Raw genomic sequence first — 17,805 nt, forward strand, 5'->3', positions numbered from 1 at the left:
CTATCATTTGTCATTGTTTTTGTATGTTAATTGTCCCCTTAGTAGGGCTTAGGGAACGTTATCCTCACTTTTTGAAATGGGAAATAAAAGGAGAATATTCACTCTCTTTTTCTCTAGAGTACACGCACTCTGAGGTGAAGGCAGAGCAGCTGAAGGCCCCCGGGGGGTGAGCCAAAGTGGGTGTGGATTCCTGAGATCCAGGACAGTGCTGTGTCACCAGGGGGGCCACAGGGTGTCGGGGCTCACATTGCTGTATCCCAGAGTGCACAGGCCCCTGCCCTGAGGACTTCTGAACCTTCCTCCCACTACTCCTGAATTCCAGGGGACATGCCCTGCCCGGGACAGGACATAGTGCTCCCTCTGGGCCAAGGAAGTCACCCTTCCTCATCTCATGTCCTGCCCTCATGACGGCGGTCACCTGCTTCCTCTGGAACCAGCTGTGTGTTTGCTGCAGGAATGGTCAGTGTCTTGCTGAGCTGTGGTCCCTTCAGGGAGTTTGAGACTCGACCTTAAGGGACACATCACTCCAGATTTCTGTGGCTCTGTGGTGACAGACCAATGACAAAACCTTCACCTTGTGATGGTTCTCGCCAGTGGGTTTCTTGAGGAAACAGGGAAGTTAAACAGCTGTTCCTATGAGAACAAGGCTTGGCTCAAGGGTCTTCTCCCAAAGTCCTATAATTCACCCTCCCTGAGCCTCCTCATTTCTCCCTGACCCTGAAAAGTGCCCAGAAGCCTCTCACTCAGCCCTCCTCCCTTCTGTGTTGACAAGGACCAGTTGCCTGGTGCCAGGCCTGCAGGACAAGCTCATCTTGTGGGTCATGCCTCCCCCCAGTACTGTGATCACAGCTGGTTCCTGGGGAATAGGTGGGGGGGGAGGCCAGGGAAATGGGATTTCATGCTGGAGCGACCCCTGAGTCTGGCTGAGTAACCCTTCATCCCAGAGAAGTCGCCAGATGCTGAACACACATAGTCACACAATGATACATGACCAGGGCTTTATTGAGGAAAGTAGAAGTGGAGAGGTGGTGAGACCAGCCCAGTATGAGCAGAGTGGGGCAGGACTCCCAGAGGCACAGTGAAGAGCTGGGGAATGGAGGATATGAGTCAGCAAAGCCCCAGAATGTGCGGGCTCAGAGTCCTAGGAGCACTCCGAGGGGACCACTGTCTTCTCCACAGTGTTCCCATCGTGCGTCACGTGGCAGCTGTACTGGCTGGCAGATTTCCACTTGCTGGCTGACATGCTCAGGTAGCTGCTGGCCGCATACTTGTTGTTGCTCTGTTTGGAGGGCTTGGTGGTCTCCACTCCCTGGGAGACGGGGCTGCCATTTTCCTTCCAGGCCACCGTCACGGCTCCGGGGTAGAAGTCACTCATCAGACACACCAGTGTGGCCTTGTTGTTGCTGAGCTCTTCAGTGGAGGGTGGGAACAGAGTGACCGTGGGTGCAGACTTGGGCTGACCTGTGGGTGGGGGTGTGGAACAGGAGGTCAGATGTCTAGTTCAGAGGCCACTCTGGGTCTGAGAATCCTTGCAATGAGCAACAGTTTGCTGTGTTCTTAAAGCAGCTCCCCACTTTCCTGAGAAACCCGGAGTCTGGATACCTGCCTGTCCTTTGGTCCTTCTTCTGCCCCAGAGAGAACTGACAATGACAATCTTGGCTGTGTCTTTGCCTGATATTCAGACAGGGTGTATTTTTCTGTTTGTCCCCAGAGAAAATAATATGAGCTTTCTGAGCTCATCTGGGGCCAATCTCTGTACATTTCTGACCTGACCCTTCTGTGCTCAGCTCTTAGGGTCTTTGTTCGAAGGGGCCAGTTTTTCTCTGAAATCTTTCTCTCCTGGAGCTTCTCTGACATGGCAGGTCTTATATAGTCAAAGAGAAATCTTTCTGTCTGTCTTCGAATCTCTGTCCTTGTACATTTGTCACACCCAGTGCACACTCAGCCCACTGGGCATACAACTAGAGCATCATGGTATAGAGTGTGTGCCCTTCTTTGTGTGAAGTTTGTCCTGCAGAGACTGAGGGGCCCACCTTGTCCTCATCCCCTGTCATTGCACAACCTTTCCTCCAGCACCATCTCCTCCCCACCGTGTTCTCTCTCCTGCAGGGTTCTCCTGTCCCAGTCTAGTAAAAGACACTGCATGGCAGCTGTGTGCAGACCCTGTCCACACCCGCACACTACCAGCCCGTGATCACAACTCTCTCATCCCTGAGGATGTTCCCTTGTCTTCTGACCCGTGAACTCTAGCCTTGGCCTTGAGGGTTGAAGGATCCTTCTAAGATTCTATGTGGCCACCCCTTCAGGACTACTTGCCCTCTCTTTCCCTAGAGAGAGAACCCCTAGGAACCCCTCCAAAAAATCTGGTACACCAGGTCCCAAAAGGGAACTCAGAACACAGCCCAACAGAAATGCAGCCTGACCCTGGCAGACACAGAGAAGAGTCTACAAGTCACTCTGTCCATTCCTCTGTCTCTCGGGTCAGAGTTGAAGGTCTGATAGTGACCATGGACACAAGGAAGACAGTAAGAAGAGGGACAGGAGGAGCTCAGGGTCCCAACGTTTGAGATCCTGGGTGAAAGATTGGCTATAGGCTGACTTTAAATCCAGGAAAGGAGCAGAAACAGCAGAAAATTGCACAAAAATGTGGGAGAGTGGGGAAGGAAGGGGAAGGAGAGACTCACCTAGGACGGTCAGCTGGGTCCCTCCGCCGAACACCCAACACTGTGACACAGCCTCATACAAAAACCTCTGTGGGAGGCCCTGCCCCACCCCTGAGCCCCCCATCTGGAGCTGTGATGGAGGAAGCCTGGGCCTCTGCCCCAGGCTGCTGTCTGCTCTGTATGGGGCCTAGAACCCCCACCCCAACTCTCAGCAGCAACTTGTAATAGGACTGTTGTGTCCGTGTACTCATGAGTAGGCTGCCTGGAAAGCCAGGCTCCAGAATGTAGCTGTTCTGTGGGATGCCTTGTCTCCATGACCTTCACCAGGACTGGGGGTGGATTTCTTAGGAGGCATTTGTGTCAGTAAGGAGTCCAGTGTCATGTCAATGAGCAGAAGTTCTCTTCTTTCAGGGGTTTGCAGAGTCCTGCACCCTGACCAGGGAAGACCATGACCCTGAAGAAGAGTAGCCATGGGCATGTACCAGTGGACCCCCGCTGCACCCTGAGGTCTCAGCCTCATCCTCCCTGCAGACATGGGAGTTTGGGATTGCCCCGAGGGATTCCTGAACCTGCACTGCCAGCAGTGGCTGCCCGTCCTTCATGAGGAACTTGAGAGACCCTCCTTCTCCCTCCACGACCAGGTTTTATAGGATGAGCGGCTGGTGGTCCTGATCCTACATTCATCTTCAGGGCACCCTGATCAAGGTGGATTCTAGTCTTGAGTTTGGAAAGGCACAGGGAGCAATGTCATGTTGTCATCTGTGCGCAGGAGCCATGGATGTTCCCAGGTGTTGCCAGGGTCCCCAGGAGCTCCCTGCAGAGGCTCTAGTAGAGAAGTTCCATCATTGAGACCACATTGCCATGGACACTAGAGGATAACTGCCATGTACTTGTACAACAGATGCAGACAGAGTCCATCATTTGTCATTGTTTTTGTATGTTAATTATCCCCTTAATAGAGCTGAAGGGAACGTTATCCTTATTTTGTGAAATGGGAACTAAAAGAAGAATGTCTTTTCCTACTTTTCACTAGAGAAGACACACTCCGAGGTGAAGGAAGAGCTGTTGAAGGCCCCTGGGGGTTGTGCCAAGTGGGTGTGTGACCCTGAGCTCAAGGGCAGTGCTGTGTCCAGGGAGGGTGGGGTTGACTCAGCTGCAGCCCACAGGACCCCTGCCCTGAAGACTTCTGACCTGACCTCCCTCTACTCCTGAATTCTAGGACACATGCCCTCCTTGGGACAGGACATGGTGCTCCCTCTGTGCCAAGGAAGGTGCCCTTCCTCATCTCGTGTCCCGACCTCATGACAGTGGACATCTGATCCCTCAGGGGACCAGCTGTGTGTTTGCTGCAGGAATGGTCAGTGTCTTGCTGAGCTGTGGTCCCTTCAGGGAGTTTGAGACTCGACCTTAAGGGACACATCACTCCAGATTTCTGTGGCTCTGTGGTGACAGGCCAATGACAAAACCCTCACCTTGTCATGGTTCTCGCCAGTGGGTTTCTTGAGGAAACAGGGAAGTTAAACAGCTGTTCCTGTGAGAACAAGGCTTGGCTCAATGGTCTTCTTCTCCCAAAGTCCTATAATTCACCCTCCCTGAGCCTCCTCATTTCTCCCTGACCCTGAAAAGTGCCCAGAAGCCTCTCACTCAGCCCTTCTCCCTTCTGTGTTGACAAGGACCAGTTGCCTGGTGCCAGGCCTGCAGGACAAGCTCATCTTGTGGGTCATGCCTCCCCCCAGTACTGTGATCACAGCTGGTTCCTGGGGAATAGGTGGGGGGGAGGCCAGGGAAATGGGATTTCATGCTGGAGCGACCCCTGAGTCTGGCTGAGTAACCCTTCATCCCAGAGAAGTCGCCAGATGCTGAACACACATAGTCACACAATGATACATGACCAGAGTTTTATTGAGAAAGTGGAGAAATGGGGAGGCTGTGAGACAAGCCCATTCTGGGCAGACCTGGGCTAGAGTCCCAGGGGCACAGTGGAGAGCTGGGAATGGGGGATGTGGGTGAGCAGAGTCCCAGAATGTGGGGGTTCAGAGTCCTAGGAACACTCTGAGGGGACCACTGTCTTCTCCACAGTGTTCCCATCGTGCGTCACGTGGCAGCTGTACTGGCTGGCAGATTTCCACTTGCTGGCTGACATGCTCAGGTAGCTGCTGGCCGCATACTTGTTGTTGCTCTGTTTGGAGGGCTTGGTGGTCTCCACTCCCTGGGAGACGGGGCTGCCATTTTCCTTCCAGGCCACCGTCACGGCTCCGGGGTAGAAGTCACTCATCAGACACACCAGTGTGGCCTTGTTGTTGCTGAGCTCTTCAGTGGAGGGTGGGAACAGAGTGACCGTGGGTGCGGACTTGGGCTGACCTGTGGGGTGGGGGTGTGGAACAGGAGGTCAGGTGTCTAGTTCAGAGACCACTCTGGGTCTGAGAATCCTTGCAATGAGCAACAGTTTGCTGTGTTCACTTTCCTGAGAAACCTGGAGCCTGGACACCTGCCTTGATCTGTCCTGTGTTCCCTCTTTTGTCCCATAGACATCTGACTGTCCCCTTCTTGGCTGTGCCTTTTCCTGATAACAGCATCTGTCTGTCCTTCTGTTTGTCCCCAGAGAAGAAGAGATGAGCTCTCTGAGCTCCTCTGGGAACATTCTCTGTACATTTCTGACCTGAGCCTTCTCTGCTGGCTATTAGGGTCTTTGTTGGAAGGGGCCACTTTTCCTCTGAAACCTCTCTGTCCTGGCCCTTCTGTCATGGCAGCATCTTGGCTAGTCAAACAGAAATTTTTCTGACTGTCCTCGGTCTCTGTCCTTGTACATTTGTCACACCCCCTCTGCACTCAGTAATCTAGGGCTTTCCTGGTACAGACTCTGCCCTCGGTGTGTGGTCAGTCCTGCAGAGACCGAGGGGCCCACCTTGTCCTCATCCCCTGTCATTGCACGACCCTTCCTCCAGCACCTTCTCCTCCCCAGTCTGTTCTCTCTCCTGCAGGGCTCTCCCGTCCCAGTCACGGCAGCTGTGTGCAGGCCCCGTCCACACCTGCACAGTTCCCGGACCGTGATCATAATCCCACATCCCAGACTTTCTTTCATTAACTCTACACCTGGTGTCTCTAGTCATGGCCCTGAGGGTTCTGGGTCCTTCTAAGGTCTTCCCCCGGTCAGCCCCTCAGAACTACTTATTCTCTCTTCCCCTGGAAATGGGATCCTTGGTAACCCTTAGAAATAAATCTGATACACCAGGGTATGAAGGCGATCAGAGATGAGAGCCTGTCAGGAATCAGCCTGACCCTGGCAGACAGAGAGAAGAGTCTACAAGATATTTGGTCCATTCCCCTGTCTTGGTTCAGAGTTGAAGGTCTGATAGTAACCAGTGGAGGCAAGTAAGAAAGTAAGAAGAGGGACAAGAGGAGCTCAGAGTCCCGGTAGCTGGGATCTGGGGTGAAGCTTGGCTAGAGCCTGGGACAAACCTCAGAAAAAGGGAAGAAAGAGCATAAAATTTTCCAAACAGCTGGGAGAGCAGGGAAGGTGGGGCAATGGGAGACTCACCCAAGACGGTCAGCTGGGTCCCTCTGCCGAACACAGCACACTGTGACACAGGCTCAGACAAAAACCTCTGTTGGAGGCCCAGCCCCCCGCCCCCACCCTGGAGCCCCCACCTGCAGCTGTGATGGAGGAAGCGGGCCTGTGCCCCAGGCTGCTGTCTGCTCTGCATGGGGCACATGCACCCCAGCCCCCACAAGCTGATGCAGGGCGGGTGACACAGGCCATGTGCAGCAACAGTGCTGTTGGAAGCAATTCTTCCCATTGATTTTGGTGTCTGATGTGCTGTCCCCATTAGTGTCTCTTGGGAGTTTGGTGGGCAATGCTGTCACTAATAGTGAGGTTCCATGGCATGGATGGCATAGGCTCAATCATCCAAATTTCTTGGTGGCATGAAGGAAGGGCAGAGTACAATCCATACCTCTGGGCCTTCTCCTTCCAGAGAGAGGCAGGCGGCCTGCGTAGAGAGTCTACCAGCCACTTCTTATGTCCCCAGTCATCAAATCTGGGCCCCATGTTTTCCAGTGACAGCCTAGTGTGGGACTGCACTGTGTGAAGTCAGGGTGGCCTTGTAGGAAATGGCTGCCTTCCTTTAGGGTGACCTTGTGAGTGTTCTCTGTGGTCCCTTAACCTGGTTTCATGTTGACAAGGGTCTGGTGCTGCCACTGTTGCTCTGCTTCATGCAAAGGGGGACATGAGCACACCTTGACTGTGGCCCGACATCCCCCCTCACACTGAAGGCTCATTTCAGACCAAGGTTTGGTCTGCCCAACATGAGGTACTTTATGTTGTCACCCAATAGTAGGAGCCACAGAGACCCCCTGGGGTCAGGTCCGGGCATCCAAAGGCCCCCCACAGATGCTCCCTGTGGACAAATGTCCACATTATCAGCCACACTGTGGTCATTGCTAGAGGACAATGGCTGCCTGTTCACACAGCAGACACATTCACAGGGTGTCCCCTGCCACATCACTCAGCAGCAATCGTTCACCATGGCAGGAAGGCAGGGACCAAAAGGACACTCTGTGACCTGGTGGACAACAGAGGACTGTCTCCATTGCTCCCTTCTTGTGGGTGTGAGACACACTGCGGCATGAGGAGAGAGCCGCTGAAGGCATTGACTGTGGGGCACTCTCAGCAGCAGGAGGGCAGAACTGAAAGTTCCCATGATGCATTCCTGCCTATCTGGTGGGCAAGTCATTGGACATGACAGCAGCTAAGGCCACTCAAAGGGGTCAATCCGATGTGCGTCCCTTGGTGCCAAGTGAGCAACCATCCTGGGAAGCAATTCTGCCCAAGTCCAACCTGGACCTCATGAAGCCTCTGATGCCAGACCACTTTGTAGGAACATGAAGCAGAGAAACCCCACCCAGGTACGGTGCGGGAAGCCTGGGGACAGCTCCCTGGCCCTGGGAGATGCCGCATGACTAGCAGCTCCAACCCTGCAGCCACTTCTTTGGGAGGAAAATCTGGCTCCCGTTGGGAGATACTTATGGAGCCTGTATCCACCAATCACAATCTTAAACCTTATTCCATCCTCATATGTGAGCACATAAACATCCCCAAATAACAACAGCACCTAAAATACAGCAAGTAAATGCGCTTTGGACTATTATGGGGCATTTGATGAGAAACTGAGTATTTATGGATATTAATGATTTAATCATAATTCCATTTTGGTTTGATAGTGATATTTTTGTTACTTTTTAAGTTCTTATCTTTTAGTGAACAAATGAATCATTTACAGATTAAAGACATACACTGGAATTTGCTTCAAAATATTGCAGAAGGGAGAATTTCTCCTGCTGTTGTGTTGGCATTGCCAGTAAATTGATTATTCTGTGATCTGGTTATTCGGAACATGGGAGTATTCTTATTGCTCTGTGTCCTTATTTTTGTGTTTTCCCTTTTTCTTCTTAAAAACTTACAAGGAAATAAATGAGGGATCAGTGCAGGGCAGCCCCCGAGGTGGGTGGGTCCTGGCATTCCAGCCGTACTGCCATTGACATGAGGGAATCCCGGTGGTTCTACCCCTCCTTTGTGCCTCACATTCAGATCCATGCAATGGGGTCCGACAGATGTTGGGGGACAGTAGGACACCCTACTCTTCCTTCCACTTCTCAGGTTGTGATTTGGGGGTGCATGACTAGGATCAAGCTCCAGGGGGTCCCATTCCTCTGCCCCTTTTGTGGCTACAGTGCCCCCTGTCCTTGCAAGCTCTGTTCCTGGGCTGTCCCAGTTGCTCAGCAGCCCTGGTGAAGGCAGCTCCATGTCCCCGATGAGCTGGAGGCTCAGACAAGGGACCTAAGAGGCCAGAGGCCCTGAGGTATGGCAGCGCTGGATGGGCCTGCACCTTCAAGAGGTGGATAAAACCTGTCTCAGGGGCCTGGGAGTGAATGTGTTTCTGGCACCAGCTGCAGGTGCACTCAGGGCTGAGCCAAAGTGCGCGAGGGGACAGCGAGCCCGTGGGTAGAGTGGTCTGGGGGTGCTGTGTCACCGGGGAAGGCTGACCTTGCTGGAACCCAGAGGCTTCCCTCACCTTGCTCTGAGCTAGTCTTACTCCACTCCTGAATTCCAGTTAGCATGCTGTTCTTCTGTATCACTGGTGCCCAGGACGGACGGTGCCCTTTCTTACTCATCCAGTGCTCCCAGGTCCCCCCCCTCACCCCACTGCCATCGCCTGCTCCATCATAAACTGAACATAAAGACTCTCTCCCTGATCTGACTTCAGGTGTGGAGACTCTTCATGATGGGTGTCCCAGTCCCCTGTCGGGTCACCTTGAGCCTGACCCAGGCCCATCAGATCATAAACTGAGCTTCCTTGTGGCTCAGCTGCACCCCTTCTTCCCAGCACCAGTAACCATGCCTTGAAGCCCATTGCAGGGATCCCTGAGTTGGTAGGGGTGTGAGCATGATTGGGGAACTGTTAGGCTGTATGATATGAAACTGTGTCTCTCCCGCAAGCCTTATCAGTATCTTTACTTGGCTAATGTGCATTGTCAAAGTTTGGGAAGCACACTTAGGGGATGCATGGTCCAAAGCTCTCCATGGTTCCATGGTAACAGGCCACCCATGATCCCTCACCATTTCCTGTTGGGTTCCTTGATGGAACAGCCAAGACCATGGCCTTGGCCCAAGGGTTTCCTTTCTCCATATTTCCAACTGTAGCCCACTGCTGTTCTCCTGGGACCTTCTTCATCTCTCCCTGATTCCTCCTCAGGGCCCCTGGGTCCTTCTCACTCAGCCCTTCTCCCTTCCCCATGGACAAGGCCGGCATCCCAAGGCCGGCCCTGTAGGGCAAGTCCCTGCTCTGGGTCAGGGCTCCCACAGGCCCTCAGAGCTGATTCAAGTCAGGTTGGTTGAGTGGATAACGAGTAGATGGACCCTCTTGTCATTACTGTCCTACCCTTTATTACTGACCTTTTAACCTAGAGACCCATCCAGAATATAGAACACACATCAGAAATACCAGATGATAAATGATCAGGGATTTATTAAGGAGAAGTAGACATCGGGAGCAGGTGAGACCTGCCCAGTTTGAGCAGACCTGGGCAGGAGTCCCAGGGGTACAGTGGAGAGCTGGGGAATGAAGGCTCTGGCTGAACAGGGCCCCCAAATATGGGGGCTCAGTGTCCTAGGAGCACTCCGAGGGGACCACTGTCTTCTCCACAGTGTTCCCATCGTGCGTCACGTGGCAGCTGTACTGGCTGGCAGATTTCCACTTGCTGGCTGACATGCTCAGGTAGCTGCTGGCCACGTACTTGTTGTTGCTCTGTTTGGAGGGCTTGGTGGTCTCCACTCCCTGGGAGATGGGGCTGCCATTTTCCTTCCAGGCCACCGTCACGGCTCCGGGGTAGAAGTCACTCATCAGACACACCAGTGTGGCCTTGTTGTTGCTTAGCTCTTCAGTGGAGGGCGGGAACAGAGTGACCGAGGGTGCAGACTTGGGCTGACCTGTGGGTGGCGGTATGAGACCCAGGGTGGTATCTAGGTGTTGGGATCCCCTCAACCCAATCTACAGCCTCTGTGACCCGTCCCATGGTGTCTGTGTTTGTTAACCCAGGGGACTCTTCTCTCTTTCTGCCCTTTGCTTCCATTCAGCCCCTGAACAGAAAACAGCTTCTCACCCTTCCAGAAGCCCTTTCACGGCAACTCTCCCAGGTGACTCGGTCAAGCCCCTCCACCTGTGGCCTCAGTTCCCCTAAGTGTAACCAGGTCAGGATGTCCTCCCTCCTGAGTTCGGAGTCTGGCCCCAACCTCCTGGGCCCTCAGCCCTGTGCCAGGCCCCCACCTCACCTCACTCCCCTGAAGCCTGGGGCCTCCTCTGTGGTCTGGGGCCCCCTGCTCAGCCAGCTGAGACTATCATGGCAGCATGTGGGGAGGCCCCAAGGCTGAGCCCAGCACACAGTGTGGCCTAGAGCCGCCTGTCTCCTTTCAGCACCTGGCTTTGTCCCTGTGCTTGGCCTCAGCTCTCCAGTGAAAGCTGGGTCCTCACAGCCGAAGCTCCCTGTGGCTCTTCCTGCCTCCATGTCCCTCATGCCCTGACCCCAGGACCCTTAATCTCGGCTGTGTTCTTGGGGCTGCTCAGAGGTCCTGCAGCCACCCCTGACCTCACGGGGCAGCTATATCTCTGAGTCCCCTGTTCACTCCCCCATTCACCACCTCCTGAATCTAACATTCTGTAGGAGGCTGACCCTTGGACAGATGGGACACCTGGGCCTGGGCTCCCTGGGACCTGCTCCTTCCTGACTGTCATCCTGAGGGGGCCGGCTTCTTGCCTGTTCACCCCATCTCACCCGTGTGTCTGTGGCCCCATATCTGCCAGGCCCTGCAGAGGCCCTGAGGGCTTCAGCCTAGAGTGAGCCTGACCCTTCTCTCTGCCCTTCATGCACCCCTCTCCGGCTATCCTCCTTGTCCCCAAAGGCTAAGTCCCAGCCCCAGCACTGCCCCAGCCTCCTGTATGGCTCCCCCAGGTTGGATGGGCATAGAGACCGTGGCCTGATTCTCTCAGCACCTGGGACCATCTCCAGGGCTGCCCAGTGACCCTGTCAGACTGGTCTTTGCCCCCATGCAGACAGCTGCCCTGGAAGTGGGTAAGGACCCTGTTTCCGAGGCCAAACCCCAGCCTAGGCCTCTAGGACCTGGTCACATCTGAGTGTCAGACTCTGGAATGGTCACTGGGGTTCTTCTCTGGGTCCTTCCTGCTCATTACCCCAAGATCAACCTGCCTCCCCAGGCCCCACAGAGAACGTAGAGGTCAGTCTGTAAGGCTGGAGGGCAGAGGGGAGCAGCCCACAGAGAGAGAAGAGGGACTTTCCCAAGACAGCAGTGGGGTGGGATACGACAGGAAAGGTGTGAGAGCCACTTACCTAGGACGCTGAGGTGGGTCCCGCTGCCGAAAACATAACACGGTGACTGAGGCTCGGACTAAAACCCACCGGGCCAGCACCTGGGGCCTGTGCCCCGGGGACCAGTCCTGAGCCGGAACCTGCTGGGCGTGACGGGTGCAGGGCTGCAGCTGTGTTCTGTGGCGGGGCAAGGAGGTGGGCAGTCAGCCCCCCAGAGGCTGGGGTAACTGTGGGTGGGTCCACAGCCCAGAGGCGTCCTTATGCCCAGCCCCTTCATTCAAGGCAGGTGCCACCCATGCCTTGGAGTGACCCAGTGTGTTCCTCCCAGCGCCTGGTACCCCCAAGGCTGTCCTGGTTACCATCAAATGCTCAGTGCTGACAAAGGTTCTGAGTGTCTTGTCCCCTCAAGCAGCTGGGTGGTGGAGCTGGGACCTGCCTGACCTCTCTCCTGGCCTCATTTCAGGGCCTCTGAGTGTTCCTTCCCCACAATGTCCCACATCCCAGCCAGGTGAAGCTCTCCCTGGGCCTGTGGACACCAGGCCACTTCTGACTCATGCTGCTCCCCTGTGGAGATCCCCTCCCCCTCTGTCTCCACATGCTGAGGCTCAGTTCAGTTCCACCTCTTTCACGAAATTTTTCTGATGTGTCAGACCACTGTCTTTCCATCGATCCACCCATCCACCCATCCACCCATCCATCCATTATCTTTCCATTTGTCCAACAATGGCTCCCAACTGTTTCGTGTGCTGGGATGTGTTTGGGGGACACCCAGGCTCTCACCCCATCTTTCCCTGAAACCTGCCACGTCAAAGCCAATAAGACCCTCAACCTGGTCAAGTTTGAGGTCCCTCCCCAGTGCCCTGACATGCCTACAAAGGATCCCTCTTCCTGGTGTCTGTCCTTCCCTTGGCGTCTGAGACTACCCACTCTCCCCTTCCCTTTCTCCCATCACTGTTGACCCCCAGGTCCCCAGAATCTCGTTCTGCCTGTTGTCTCCCTCTCTCTCTGCTTCTGACCTGCTCCGTGCACTCTGACAGCTGCCCAAGGGTTTCCCGTCCCTATTTGCAGCCCGACCTCTCTTTCCGGCTCTAGAGTCACGTGCACCCTGTCCTCTGAACTCTTCCCGAGGGCCCTGCAGTCCGCGCAAACGCAACGGGCCTCACAGACACTCCTTCCCCTTCCCCCACGTTCAGGGGCTTCCTTTCCAAGCCAGTGGCCTGGAGTCACCCAGAGGCTTTCCCCTCACTGAATCAGCCTCTGTGTTTTAGACATCCTACCATTAAACACAAATACCATTAAAACACGGAGACAAATAAGCAGAAACCCCCAAGTCACCCTCTAAGAGTTTATGACGGCAAGACACCTCAGGCTTTGCCCCATCTGGTGTTGTCTCTCAGGCTGGTTTATCTGAATTGGAAGGTGACCCATCGCCTCAGGGCCAGCGTTTTCCACCCTCGCAGCAGGGCCATTTGGTCCCGGGGGTATTTAAGATGTGCCCATAAGATTTTTGAATCAGAATTTAATATAATCTTGAGATAAATTCAACACTTGTTTCTGATTTAAAGAAAGCAAACATCCAGCCTTTTTATTAGGTTAATTTCCTAAGGACACTTCCTCAACTCAATAAAGTGTATCTCCCCAAATTCACAGCAACCTTCACGTGTAAAGGCGAAACTTTCTTAAGGGCCAGGTCGCCCACTCCCAGTTTTATGATTCAACATGTTCCACAGATTCTAGCCATAAATGAGACGAAGTGGGAAAGGCATAAGGAATAGGAAAACAGAGGGAACATGGTTCTTTGCAGGCGATGTGAGAGTCTACTTAACAAACAACCCAAGGCAATCAGCTGAAGAACTATTAGAATTACTATGAGTTAAATAAAGTCACTCAATACAAAAGCCACATACAAAAACCAGTAGTTTTCCCTTCTATACAAACAGTAACCTTTTAAGATAAGAAACTGGGGAAAATTTTATAGGTTCAATAAAAATTATGTTAAAAAACCCCAGGAGTTAACTTAACAGAAAATGCGCAGGATTTGCAGGAATCGAATACAAAACCACTTGGCTCAGAGACACAACCGAAACGCGCATGGGGAGGGGCAGGTCACGGTCCTGGAAGAAGATGCCGAGCGCCGCAAAGATGTCAGTTCTTCTCAAATACGTCCCACGAAACCACAAACAGACACAGAAGAATGGTTTCTGAAAGCGAGTGAATTGATTCTAAAGCCCAATAGATAGAACGATGACAGCGAATAGACACGGCTGTTTTGACAAACAGTGGTAACGATGGGTTCTCTCCCCACCAGATGCCGAAACGTACTTGAGAGCTAGAACACTTAAACCAGCGTGGGGCAGATGCAGGACTAGATCATCAGATCATTAGAACCACAGAGGGAATGTGACCAATCAGTAATGTAGTGTTTGATAGAAGTTGCATTTACGTTCAACAAGGATGTGATGCCTGGCTCTCCATTGGCAAAATCAATCAGGCTCCGTCCTCACCTACACAAAAATCAACTCCAGGTGACGTCAAAACAAGCAAATGAACACCAAAGCAATGAAAACACCAGACTGAAATAGAACAATGATCTTGTAATATTGAAATAAAGAGGTCTCTCCATGCTTGCCACAGATCACAGAAACCATGAAGAAAACGCTAAACCAGTCTGACATACCGAAATTAAAAAAGGCTTTACGGCAACCGGCCCCCTTAACAAAAGGCATAAAACAGATCAGGGAAAAAATTTTCCAACATAGATGCTTAACAACGGGGTTGAGATCTCCAACTGATGAAGAGTTTCTGTAGTTCTGTAAGAAAATACAACCAACTGCCTGGAAACAGGGGCAAAATGATGAGCGGTAAATTCACAAAAGAAATAAAACGAGTCAATAAAAATAGGAGAGGAAAATAAAATTTCTCAATGATCAAATAAACAGACAACAAACATACTCTCATTTTTTGCTCATCAAATGGGAGAATTAAAAAAAAACAACAACAACAGCAATACCACAGTATCGGCCAGCAGGTAGAGGAAAGGGCACCGTCATTACCTGTAGTGAACACAGGTTGGAGCAGCCTTTCAGGAGGACCACTGGGCCCCACCTGGGAACATTCCTAAAGCGCCCTCTCTCTGACCCGCAGTTCCACTTGCAGGCACCTGCCCTGTGGAAATCCGCAGGGGCCGCTGCCCATGGGCACACGGCGCATGCGTGTGCCTGCGGGGGTTTCAACAGGGCGTCGCTTGCAACTTATATTTTTCAATGGGAAGCAGCCTAAATGTCCATGAATAGGGGAATGCTTAAATATATTCCAGTTTATCCCAGCTTGGAAGCGTTGCAAAGCCATGATGAGAACACGGGAGAGCCCTATGGGCCGACATGGAAGATGTCAAGAACAGGTTGTTTAAGAAGCTGGTTGCAGGGTAATATGCGGAGTATGATTCCATTTCTGGAAAATAAAACCCGCACACCGACTGGATGTGTCTGTGCGTGTTTTCAGGGCCATGCTCTCGCAGGAGAGGGCCCGGCAGTGTACACGCCAAACTACAGGCTGCCTGCTGGGTGTAGGGTAAGGTGCAGAGAGAGAATACGCAGAAACACTCGGTTTTTACTCTGTATACTTCTGTGCTTAATCTCTTTTCACAGGACATTGACTCTTGTATTAAAATTATTTTAGAAGATGAAAATGAAATAAATATTCTTGTGAATATTTTCATAGCTACAGACAACTATAAAGCAAGAATCAAAATCAGGTAAAAATCCCACCAGCCAGAGACATATCTTTGGCATTTTTCTACATTTTCTGCCAAGCTTTTGAAAACGCACACGTATTAGAAAACCGGAGTGGAAGCATTCTGTATATCGGACATTGCGCATGCCCTCTAACAAAGGAAGTCTGCCGTGTTATTCAAGATGCTGCGGCACCGCAGTTTGGGGGGTTGTGCGAGGTTCCTTGGGATGGGTATTCTGTGCTGTGTTTACTCACAGCCGTTGTGCTGGGTGTTTAGGTTATTTCCAGCGTTCTCCCATCATTAAGGGTGTTGGGCTAACCACTTTTGTTTGTAAACCTTTGGTTATATCTGATTATTTCCGCCCCCTACCCCCCAGGATGAATTCCTAGAAGTGGAATTACACGATTTTAATAAAAACACGTTCTTTTATGACTTATATATTGCTAAAATGGTTGTACATTTTAGACTACTACAGTCTGTCCATGAGGGTGCCCACTCCTCTCCATCCACCGTCTGGTCTCGTCACTTCAATCCACTGGCCGACCGTAGAGGGGATTTCGGACCCGAACCGACTTTGCCTCCCCAAGGCGCAGGCTTGCGCTGCGCCTTCTCTGCGCTCTGATCAGGCTTCGCCCCAGTCTCTGGTATGAAGCCATTTTTCCAAAACACGAATCTGATTCTGACAATCCCCTACTAAGATCTTTCAACAATCCCTCCTGGACCTCAAGATGAAACCCGGGCGCACAAGGCACAAGACCCGCACGGTCTGTGCCCCAGCTCTGGCTCGCAGTTCCCTGGAGCCGCACCTGCGCACTGTGTTCTCCTCGCTCTCTCCCGCGCTGCTCCCTTTGCCTGGAGCATTCCCATCACGGGTGAGATGCCTGAAGCTAAGGGGGATGCCCTGTAAGACCAACTTGGGCATCCCCCTTCCACCTTACTGCTCCTAAAATGTCCATGGGTCTGTCCCCACAATGGGACATGACTCCCTGGTTCAGGTCCGACTGAGTGGCGTCCCTGGCCCTGGCCCTGGCCCCAGGAATCATTTATGAGAGTTGAGGAGCTGAGGACCACGGGGGAGACAAAGCCAAGCCCTTGCTCCCTTCTCTTGGACCATTTTGTTAACACACAGGACGTGCAGCTGAAGTCACAGCATTCAGTCCTGGGACTTCTTCCAGTCAGGTGCAGCCACCTCTCTGGGCCTCTATCCCGCTCTGACACCAGGACCTTATGGAGACCCAGAGACGGATGGTCTGCCTCTAAAATGATAAGTGCCTCATTAAAAAATAAGAATCAGTGCAAACAAATCCACACTGGACAAAAATGCCAACTCTTTAAATAAGGCTAGCATCTGCCCAGGGCCCTGCTCTCCGGCGGACTCTCCCTTCCTCCACATCCTTCCCGCTGCCGCGTGGGGTCCTTACCTGTCCCTCAGGCTCCGAGGGCTTCTTCCTGCCGGGGCTGGGGGCCTGGGGTGCTGCTATCAGGGGCTGTGGGCCATGGTGGCCATGGCCAGGCCCAGCAGCAGCAGCGACCAGAACTGTCTGAGGCCAGGGCTCTCCCGGAGTCCTCACGGCCCACTTGGCCTGTCCTGGGCCTCCTCTGCCTTCAGGGTCAAAGGCACCTCTGGCTTGACCTTCAGTGTGAGCTCCCTGGAGGGGGCGGGTGCTGTTGGTAGAAGCCCCAGGTCTTTACTGGTAGCGGCCATCCCAGTGCGTCCTGGCCTGAGCCTGGGCCTTCTTTGGTGCCTGTCCCCAGTGCCCGGTCCTCTCCAGGGTTGTTACCCCTGGAGATCTTCCTTAGAGTGGCATCTGCCAAGTGCCCTGCTGCAGCTGGGATCCAGAGCTCAACCATCTCCCACTGAAACCCCCGCCGGCCCCGCCCCTGGGGCACTGGGTGGAACACACCTGCTCCTGCCCGATTCCCCCAGTTCCCCAAGGGCACCTCTGGTCTGTAAAGCATCTCCCTAGGGCCTGGAGAGGCCGTGGAGGACAGCCAAGCACCCAGTGGGTGAGCAATTGAATTCCTCGGGGTGGGCCTGTGGCTTCTCTTCTGTCCAGGCCCCCAGGCTGGGCCCCTGCACGCTCCACTCCTTCGAGTCCAGCCCGGCCCTTCCCTGGCTGGCTTCGTCAAGCCTGGTAGGTTTGGTCGGCTCCTCACTCGGCTTCTCCGCTAGGCGAGGGTCCTATGGGGAGTGACCTCTACTCCTCATTCAAGCAGTAACATCAGGCTCATGAATGTTGAAACCGTCCAGACCTAGGTTACCCCCTTGGGCCTCAGTTTCCTTATCTGTGAAATGCGGGGAAGTTCCTGTGCAGCAGGCAGGCCAGAGGGTGAATGCGATCATGTGTCTGCCAAGTACCCACACAGAGCAAATGCCCTTCCCTGTTCGCCTCCTCTTCCTGTGGGCTTTGGAGCAACTCTTAGTGTGTCCTTGAGTCACGTGCCCCTGTTTCACAGGTGGGAACACTAAAGCCCAGAGAGGATGCATGCAGGACCCAAGGCAGTTCCGGGATGCAGGGTGTAGGATGA

At 53.2% G+C, this 17,805-nt stretch overlaps 2 protein-coding genes and 3 gene segments (V, D, J or C); all 5 read right to left on the reverse strand.

The window, feature by feature from the left end:
• Window positions 1–17,805, reverse strand: part of LOC128781375 (immunoglobulin lambda variable 5-39-like) — a 591,472-nt gene that overhangs the window by 17,743 nt on the left and 555,924 nt on the right.
• LOC112310504 (immunoglobulin lambda variable 5-45-like) overlaps window positions 1–17,805 on the reverse strand; it is a 715,836-nt gene that overhangs the window by 13,796 nt on the left and 684,235 nt on the right.
• LOC128779138 (immunoglobulin lambda-1 light chain) overlaps window positions 1–17,805 on the reverse strand; it is a 99,507-nt gene that overhangs the window by 7,404 nt on the left and 74,298 nt on the right. For 3 of the 4 annotated variants that reach the window (XM_053928371.1, XM_053928370.1, XM_053928369.1), the window contains exons 3-4: window positions 6,202–6,238; window positions 4,548–5,024 (exon numbers count right to left, since the gene is read on the reverse strand). The exons of the other annotated variant lie outside the window; for it this stretch is intronic. In XM_053928371.1, the coding sequence (XP_053784346.1) occupies window positions 4,705–5,024; window positions 6,202–6,238 (357 nt within the window). In that variant the 3' untranslated portion in view covers window positions 4,548–4,704. Of the gene's footprint in view, window positions 1–4,547; window positions 5,025–6,201; window positions 6,239–17,805 lie in introns of those variants that run through there. 4 annotated transcript variants of the gene reach the window in all.
• The window catches only part of LOC139441033 (probable non-functional immunoglobulin lambda variable 11-55), a 511,832-nt gene continuing 495,011 nt past the window's right edge, over window positions 985–17,805 (reverse strand). The window contains 2 exon segments of the V gene segment in view: window positions 985–1,461; window positions 2,685–2,720. Coding sequence covers window positions 1,142–1,461; window positions 2,685–2,720 — 356 coding nt within the window.
• LOC112310363 (immunoglobulin lambda-1 light chain) overlaps window positions 9,669–17,805 on the reverse strand; it is a 51,698-nt gene continuing 43,561 nt past the window's right edge. For 5 of the 6 annotated variants that reach the window (XM_071221896.1, XM_071221893.1, XM_071221894.1 and 2 more), the window contains exons 3-4: window positions 11,565–11,601; window positions 9,669–10,149 (exon numbers count right to left, since the gene is read on the reverse strand). In XM_071221896.1, the coding sequence (XP_071077997.1) occupies window positions 9,830–10,149; window positions 11,565–11,601 (357 nt within the window). In that variant the 3' untranslated portion in view covers window positions 9,669–9,829. The remainder of the gene's footprint in view (window positions 10,150–11,564; window positions 11,602–17,805) is intronic. The other variant, XM_071221895.1, reaches the window with a different exon arrangement.

The sequence above is a fragment of the Desmodus rotundus genome, chromosome 7 (genome assembly GCF_022682495.2).
Source record: "Desmodus rotundus isolate HL8 chromosome 7, HLdesRot8A.1, whole genome shotgun sequence".
NCBI lineage: Eukaryota > Metazoa > Chordata > Mammalia > Chiroptera > Phyllostomidae > Desmodus > Desmodus rotundus.